This window comes from Coregonus clupeaformis, chromosome 12, assembly GCF_020615455.1.
Source record: "Coregonus clupeaformis isolate EN_2021a chromosome 12, ASM2061545v1, whole genome shotgun sequence".
NCBI classification, from domain to species: Eukaryota; Metazoa; Chordata; class Actinopteri; order Salmoniformes; family Salmonidae; genus Coregonus; species Coregonus clupeaformis.
In genome coordinates, this window is record NC_059203.1 from 24852081 (window position 1) to 24861570 (window position 9490).

At 40.8% G+C, this 9490-nt stretch overlaps 1 protein-coding gene across 2 annotated transcripts in view; it reads left to right on the forward strand.

Moving 5' to 3' along the window:
* The window catches only part of LOC121578082 (voltage-dependent calcium channel subunit alpha-2/delta-3-like), a 96501-nt gene extending 87991 nt beyond the window's left edge, over positions 1-8510 (forward strand). For both annotated transcript variants that reach the window (XM_041892175.2, XM_041892176.2), the window contains exons 35-38: positions 6550-6667; positions 6850-6962; positions 7272-7354; positions 7548-8510. In XM_041892175.2, coding sequence (XP_041748109.1) covers positions 6550-6667; positions 6850-6962; positions 7272-7354; positions 7548-7640 — 407 coding nt within the window. In that variant the 3' untranslated portion in view covers positions 7641-8510. The remainder of the gene's footprint in view (positions 1-6549; positions 6668-6849; positions 6963-7271; positions 7355-7547) is intronic.
* Positions 8511-9490: the final 980 nt, after the last annotated feature.

Genomic DNA, 9490 nt, shown 5'->3' on the forward strand with positions numbered 1-9490 from the left:
ACTGAAACAGGATACAAGTGGAAAATATAAAGATCCAGTCCATTAATAAAATTGGAGGCCCCTTACACTTCAGTGTAGCTCCTGAGTGGTGCAGTGGTCTAAGGCACTGCATCGCAGTGCTAACTGTGCTACTAGAGATCCTGGTTCGAATCCAGGCTCTGTCGCAGCCGGCCGCGACCGGGAGACTCATGGGCGGCGCACAATTGGCCCAGGGTAGGGGAGGGAATGGCCGGCAGGGATGTAGCTCAGTTGATAGAGCATGGCGTTTGCAACGCCAGGGTTGTGGGTTCGTTTCCCATGGGGGGCCAGTATAAAAAAAATAAAAATGTATTCACTAACTGTAAGTCGCTCTGGATAAGAGCGTCTGCTAAATGACTAAAATGTAAATGTAAATGTGATGCAAAAATTCTAGCAAAATGTATAGCGCATAGAATTAAAAAGGTATTGTCGGATATTATTCATTCTAATCAGACAGGTTTTTTACATGGAAGATACATTGGAGATAATATAAGGCAAGTATTGGAAACAATAGAACACTATGGGAAATCTGAGAAACCAGGCCTGCTATTCATAGCAGACTTTGAAAAGGCATTTGATAAAGTACGACTGCGGTTTATATATAAATGCCTCGAGCATTTCAATTTTGGTGAATCTCTTATAAAATGGGTCAAAATCATGTATAGTAACCCTAGGTGTAAAATAGTAAATAATGGCTATTTCTCAGAAAGTTTTAAACTGTGAAGAGGAGTGAAACAAGGTTGTCCACTATCTATTTATTGTGGCCATCGAGATGTTACCTATTAAAATCAGATCCAACAATAATATCAGGGGATTAGAAATCCAGGGCTTAAAAACAAAGGTGTCATTGTACGCTGATGATTCATGTTTTCTTTTAAATCCACAACTAGAATCACTCCACAGCCTCATAGAGGATCTAGATACATTTTCTAACCTCTCTGGATTACAACCAAATTATGACAAATGTACTATATTACGTATTGGATCAATAAAAAATACAATTTTTACATTACCATGTAGTTTACCAATAAAATGGTCTGATGGTGATGTGGATATACTCGGAATACATATCCCAAAGGAAATAAATGATCTCACTTCAATAAATTATAATAGAAAGTTAGCAAAAATAGATAAGATCTTGCTACCATGGAAAGGTAAATACCTGATTAAAAATCACCCTGATTAACTCTTTAGTATTATCCCAGTTTACCTATTTACTTATGGTCTTGCCTACGCCTAGCGAACAGTTTTTTAAATTATATGAGAAAAAAATATTCAATTTTATTTGGAACGGCAAGCCAGACAAAATTAAACAGGCCTATTTATATAATGAATATGAATTCGGAGGACAGAAATTATTAAATATTAAAGCATTAGACCTATCACTAAAAGCTTCAGTCATACAAAAGTTATACTTAAATCCGAACTGGTTCTCTAGCAAATTAGTAAGATTGTCTCACCCAATGTTCAAGAATGGCCTTTTTCCCTTTATTCAGATTACAACAACTAATTTGCAGTTATTTGAAAAGGAAATAATCTCCCAAATATCACTATTTCTAAAACAAGCCATAGAAAGTTGGTTGCAATTTCAATTTACTCCTCCAGAAACGACAGAACAAATAATGCAACAAATATTGTGGTTAAACTCAAATATACTAATTGACAAAAAACCTATTTTTTTTGACGAAATGTTTAAAAAAGGTATAATCTTTGTAAATGATATCATCGGTAGGAATGGTGGAGTTATGTCGACACATGCAGCTAACAAAAACATATGGAAATGTCTGCTCTACCCAAAATTATAACCAAATAATTGCAGCCTTACCGCAAAAATGGTAGAGGAAAGTGGAAGGGGGAGAAAGTAAGGAGCTTGTCTGTCGGCCTTGCATTAAAGAACATAATTGGTTAAGGAAAACTGTGATAAATAAAAAAGTATATCAGTTTCATTTAAGGACCAAAGGATTGACAGCCGTCCCATTATGATTGCAAAATAGTTGGGAAGAGATTTTTGACGTACCGATCCCATGGAATAGTGTTTATGAACTGATACGCAAAACGACACCGGATTCAAAACTTAGAATCTTTCAGTTTACATTATTATATAACATTCTTGCTACCAATAGAATGTTATTGATATGGGGGATACAATCTTCCCAGCTCTGCAGATTTAGCTGCGAAGAGACAGAATCATTAGATCATTTGTTATGTAACTGTCCATTTGTAGCTTGTTTTTGGACACATGTCCAAGAATGGCTAAAGGATTGCAATATTTACCTTGCGCTAACCCTGCAGATAGCACTACTGGGTGATCTGAAAAGTCATAGTTAATCGATCAATAACATAATAATACTATTAGCAAAAATGTTTATTTTCAATTCACAATCTGTAGAAACAATGAGAATAGAAAGGTTCAAAACTTTTGTAAGACATCACAGTACAGTTGAAATATATATGGCAAATAGAAATCCTATATGGATGGTGTTAAAAGATAGATGGGAGGTGTTGAATGGAATTGAAGGATGGGACTAATAACAACTAACAACAAACAATAACAAGATAACTAATAATGTAGGCACGCTGTGTCCATAATAAGTGTATAGGTTGTAGGTTGGGAGCTTTTGTGAAGGAGCACAGTTAGAAAGATATGGCATATAGAAGCAAACCGGATGGACATCATGAAAATGATCGGAGAGGTTGAGAGTAGAAGAAGTTCTGGAGAAAGAACAAACAAAATGTAATTATTGTAAAATTGACTGTGTCCATAAAATGTAGATAGTAAGTATAAGCTGGATGTAGAGGCCAAGCATTGTTGTTCACTAGGTTACTCCAAGTAGGGAAAGGGTGGCGGGGTTGGAAAGTAATAAAGGGGAATATATATATGTTTTTTTTAAAGGATATGTATGTGTATGTATGTATGTACAGTGAGGGAAAAAAGTATTTGATCCCCTGCTGATTTTGTAAGTTTTCCCACTGACAAAGAAATGATCAGTCTATAATTTTAATGGTAGGTTTATTTGAACAGTGAGAGACAGAATAACAACAACAAAATCCAGAAAAACGCATGTCAAAAATGTTATACATTTATTTGCATTTTAATGAGGGAAATAAGTATTTGACCCCCTCTCATTCAGAAAGATTTCTGGCTCCCAGGTGTGTTTTATACAGGTAACGAGCTGTATAAAGGGAGTGCTCCTAATCTCAGCTTGTTACCTGTATAAAAGACACCTGTCCACAGAAGCAATCAATCAATCAGATTCCAAACTCTCCACCATGGCCAAGACCAAAGAGCTCTCCAAGGATGTCAGGGACAAGATTGTCGACCTACACAAGGCTGGAATGGGCTACAAGACCATCGCCAAGCAGCTTGGTGAGAAGGTGACAACAGTTGGTGCGATTATTCGCAAATGGAAGAAACACAAAATAACTGTCAATCTCCCTTGGCCTGGAGCTCCATGCAAGATCTCACCTCGTGGAGTTGCAATGATCATGAGAACGGTGAGGAATCAGCCCAGAACTACACGGGAGGATCTTGTCAATGATCTCAAGGCAGCTGGGACCATAGTCACCAAGAAAACAATTGGTAACACACTATGCCGTTAAGGACTGAAATCCCCTGCTCAAGAAAGCACATATACATGCTCGTCTGAAGTTTGCCAATGAATATCTGAATGATTCAGAGGAGAACTGGGTGAAAGTGTTGTGGTCAGATGAGACCAAAATTGAGCTCTTTGGCATCAACTCAACTCGCCGTATTTGGAGGAGGAGGAATGCTGCCTATGACCCCAAGAACACCATCCCCACCGTCAAACATGGAGGTAGAAACATTATGCTTTGGGGGTGTTTTTCTGCTAAGGGGACAGGACAACTTCACCGCATCAAAGGGACGATGGACGGGGCCTTGTACCGTCAAATCTTGGGTGAGAACCTCCTTCCCTCAGCCAGGGCATTGGAAATGGGTCGTGGATGGGTATTCCAGCATGACAATGTCCCAAAACGTACGGCCAAGGCAACAAAGGAGTGGCTCAAGAAGAAGCACATTAAGGTCCTGGAGTGACCTAGCCAGTCTCCAGACCTCAATCCCATAGAAAATCTGTGGAGGGAGCTGACGGTTCGAGTTGCCAAACGTCAGCCTCAAAATCTTAATGACTTGGAGAAGATCTGCAAAGAGGAGTGGGACAAAATCCCTCCTGAGATGTGTGCAAACCTGGTGGCCAACTACAAGAAACGTCTGACCTCTGTGATTGCCAACAAGGGTTTTGCCACCAAGTACTAAGTCATGTTTTGCAGAGGGGTCAAAAACATATTTCCCTCATTAAAATGTAAATCAATTTATAACATTTTTGACATGCGTTTTTCTGGATTTTGTTGTTATTCTGTCTCTCACGGTTCAAATAAACCTACCATTAACATTATAGACTGATCATTTCTTTGTCAGTGGGCAAACGTACAAAATCAGCAGGGGATCAAATACTTTTTTCCCTCACTGTATGTGTGTGTGTGTGTGTATATATATGTATATATATATATATATATATATATATATATATATATGTATATATATATATATATATATATACAGTGGGGAGAACAAGTATTTGATACCCTGCCGATTTTGCAGGTTTTCCTACTGCAGCAGGGATTTTGGCCCACTCCTCCATACAGACCTTCTCCAGATCCTTCAGGTTTCGGGGCTGTCGCTGGGCAATACGGACTTTCAGCTCCCTCCAAAGATTTTCTATTGGGTTCAGGTCTGGAGACTGGCTAGGCCACTCCAGGACCTTGAGATGCTTCTTACGGAGCCACTCCTTAGTTGCCCTGGCTGTGTGTTTCAGGTCGTTGTCATGCTGGAAGACCCAGCCACGACCCATCTTCAATGCTCTTACTGAGGGAAGGAGGTTGTTGGCCAAGATCTCGCGATACATGGCCCCATCCATCCTCCCCTCAATACAGTGCAGTCGTCCTGTCCCCTTTGCAGAAAAGCATCCCCAAAGAATGATGTTTCCACCTCCATGCTTCACGGTTGGGATGGTGTTCTTGGGGTTGTACTCATCCTTCTTCTTCCTCCAAACACAGCGAGTGGAGTTTAGACCAAAAAGCTATATTTTTGTCTCATCAGACCACATGACCTTCTCCCATTCCTCCTCTGGATCATCCAGATGGTCATTGGCAAACTTCAGATGGGCCTGGACATGCGCTGGCTTGAGCAGGGGGACCTTGCGTGCGCTGCAGGATTTTAATCCATGACGGCGTAGTGTGTTACTAATGGTTTTCTTTGAGACTGTGGTCCCAGCTCTCTTCAGGTCATTGACCAGGTCCTGCCGTGTAGTTCTGGGCTGATCCCTCACCTTCCTCATGATCATTGATGCCCCACGAGGTGAGATCTTGCATGGAGCCCCAGACCGAGGGTGATTGACCGTCATCTTGAACTTCTTCCATTTTTTAATAATTGTGCCAACAGTTGTTGCCTTCTCACCAAGCTGCTTGCCTATTGTCCTGTAGCCCATCCCAGCCTTGTGCAGGTCTACAATTTTATCCCTGATGTCCTTACACAGCTCTCTGGTCTTGGCCATTGTGGAGAGGTTGGAGTCTGTTTGATTGAATGTGTGGACAGGTGTCTTTTATACAGGTAACGAGTTCAAACAGGTGCAGTTAATACAGGTAATGAGTGGAGAACAGGAGGGCTTCTTAAAGAAAAACTAACAGGTCTGTGAGAGCCGGAATTCTTACTTGTTGGTAGGTGATCAAATACTTATGTCATGCAATAAAATACAAATTAATTACTTAAAAATCATACAATGTGATTTTCCGTCTCTCACAGTTGAAGTGTACCTATGATAAAAATTACAGACCTCTACATGCTTTGTAAGTAGGAAAACCTGCAAAATCGGCAGTGTATCAAATACTTGTTCTCCCCACTGTATATATATATATATAAAAACATGGGGGATTGGAAGTGATGCAGACAATTACATTGATGGAAGTTACAATCTATCTGCAATATTAAGCTGATCTACCCCCCCCAAAAAAAGTATGTGCATGATTATAAACTGGGTGGTCGACCATGAATGCTGATTGGCTGACAGCCGTAGTATATCAGACTGTATACCACGGGTATGACAAAACATTTATTTTTACTACTCTAATTACGTTGGTAACCAGTATAAAATAGCAATAAGGCACCTCGGGGGTTTGTGGTATATGGCCAACATACCACGGCTAAGGGCTGTATCCAGGCACTCCGTGTTGCATCGTGCATAAGAACAGCCCTTAGCCGTGGTATATTGGCCATATACCACACCCCCTCGGGCCTTATTGCTTAAATATACCTTGAAGTGTGTGTGCTCACGTGTGTGTGCGCATACATGAATGAGTGTGTGTGTGTGTGTGTGGGTGTGTGTGTGTGTGTGTGTGTGTGTGTGTGTGTGTGTGTGTGTGTGTGTGTGTGTGTGTATGTGTGTGTGTGTGTGTGTGTGTGTGTGAGAGAGTCATGTGTGTTTTTAGTATGTTAACATTTACATGTCTCATTTCTAGCCCAAAGCTCGAGGGGAAAGACCATGATGGTGCCATGTGATACTGAGTACCCTGCCTTCGTCTCTGAGCGTACCATCAAAGAAACCACAGGCAATATTGACTGTGAGGGCTGTGTCAGGTACTGGGAATACAGTTACCTTGGTATTATGCACTGATAAACTCACTTAACCAGTGTGTTGATAGTGTTTACAGGATCATGCGTTAGTGGGATAATATTACAAGCATCAACTGAATCGACTCTTCTCTCTCTCGTTTTTTCTCTCTGTCTCCCTCTCCCTTCCCCCCTCCTTCCCTCCTCAGATCTTTTGTTATTCAGCAGATTCCCAGCAGTAACCTCTTCATGGTTGTCGTAGACAACAAGTGTGACTGTAGCTCCGCCCTTCCAGTTTCCATGGACCCCATTGAGATTATGTATATCCTTGTGAAGTTTGGGAATATTGAGTGTGCTTTTTTGTAAAAAGGTTTTGAGTGTGTTTTTACTAGGAAGGGTTTTTGAGTGAGCTTTTGTAAGTGAACTCAAACGTTTGTTTTCTGAGAATGTGAACCGCTTCTGAGGTACTTCATAGTCAGAGGTATTAATACATTTCTCATACATGTAGGTCATTTTAAAACGTGCATTACGGTTTGTGTTTCTCATCATGCTCGAATTATGTTGCAGAAGCGGTCAGCGCAGTGTCAGTTAAATGCATATCTGAGTATTTCCATCCTTAACCCCTCTGAACACAACGAATCTCTGAAATGTGATAGGCTGAAGTTTCAGAAGGACAGGAAGCGGCCAGAATCATGTCATCCTTTCCACCCTGAGGTATGTAGTATGTATATGCTCTGTGATAACATGAAAATGTACATGAACACCTTTTTTTGGTTGTGTAATAATGTGACAGTAAGCACGTATGTGACCATCTGTATATTGTCTGAACCATATAGATATATAGATACAGAGTGTATGTATTAATTCTAGTATTTCTGTGTTCTGATGCCCCCTGCGTCTGCTGCAGGAGAATGCCATGGAGTGTGGAGGAGCAGCAGGCCTGTCTGCCCCCCTCACAGCAGCACTGCTCCCCCTGCTGGCCACTCTCTTCACCAGATGACCGAACCGCCCCCGAGGCCCAACACACTGGACCCAACACTGGAGAGACTGATAGACCGGCTTTAGCGCACCATCAAATGCTGACAAAGCGCAGGGAGCCTCGCCAACCAGAAGAACTTGCTCATAACTAACTGAGTTGCTTATCGCTGACCAGCAGAGAAATAATGAATAAGAAGGCATTGTTCAAGATAAATAGAACACTATTCTAAGGGGAAAACCATATGGACATTAGACTGAGAAATAAACTATGAGAAAGCACTGTGATGCAATGATGACATCCTGAGAGCATTACAGACCCCAGTGTGGATGCCAGAGCAAAGAAATCAATATCCCTGTGTACTTTACCTGCACTTTAGAAAATAAGAGTTTCTATGTCAAGGTAGTTATGAAAGAACTAGAAAAAATGTCACCTTTAAAAAAGAGTGGTCTATCTATACAATTGAAAATAAACTGCTAAAAACGATAACATAGCAATGCAACTGTAATTGTTTAATTTTTTGAGGTAAATATATGTAGCTTTACCTTGGAGAATCTAATTCTGTCTGTTGGGATATGACAGGGATCATGTAAAATAAGAGATCACAGGATGGTCCATTTAGTTTGCCTGCTTTTCATTTTTACAGCGGTGAACATTTCATACAGAGTAAAAAGATGCATGTGAAGGATTAAAAATAATAATACTTAAGTTCCATGAAAGGAATAAAGTCCAGAGCTCTGGCTGCACACTGAAAATATGAGCATTTGCCTGTTTTAAAAATGTTATTGTTACCTTGACCATAACCCCTAATGCTGACCCCTACCCTTGACCCCAAACCCCCTTCCTTTAAGAAGGCTGCTCAAATCTAAATAAACACAGACCTATTTTCCATCATCTGTCTTTCAACTATATTTTTTTAACAGTAACTTTTTGTAGTGTATTATATGAGTGTGTTTTCCTCATCGGTTTCTTGCTGGAGTACAGCTGGTGGCATGTTGACCTCTGTCAAAGGTCAGTGTGTGCATGAATATACCTTGAGGTGTGTGTGCGTACGTGCACTTGTGATCGTGTGCATGTGTGTCTCTGTCTGTGTAAGTCATGTATGTTTAAGTACAGTGGGGGAAAAAAGTATTTAGTCAGCCACCAATTGTGCAAGTTCTCCCACTTAAAAAGGCCTGTAATTTTCATCATAGGTACACGTCAACTATGACAGACAAAATGAGAAAAGAAAATCCAGAATATCACATTGGAAAATAAGTATTTGGTCAATAACAAAAGTTTCTCAATACTTTGTTATATACCCTTTGTTGGCAATGACACAGGTCAAACGTTTTCTGTAAGTCTTCACAAGGTTTTCACACACTGTTGCTGGTATTTTGGCCCATTCCTCCATGCAGATCTCCTCTAGAGCAGTGATGTTTTGGGGCTGTCACTGGGCAACAAAGACTTTCAACTCCCTCCAAAGATTTTCTATGGGGTTGAGATCTGGAGACTGGCTAGGCCACTCCAGGACCTTGAAATGCTTCTTACGAAGCCACTCCTTCGTTGCCCGGGCGGTGTGTTTGGGATTATTGTCATGCTGAAAGACCCAGCCACGTTTCATCTTCAATGCCCTTGCTGATGGAAGGAGGTTTTCACTCAAAATCTCACGATACATGGCCCCATTCATTCTTTCCTTTACACGGATCAGTCGTCCTGGTCCCTTTGCAGAAAAACAGCCCCAAAGCATGATGTTTCCACCCCCATGCTTCACAGTAGGTATGGTGTTCTTTGGATGCAACTCAGCATTCTTTGTCCTCCAAACACGAAGAGTTGAGTTTTTACCAAAAAGTTCTATTTTGGTTTCATCTGACCATATGACATTCTCCCAATCC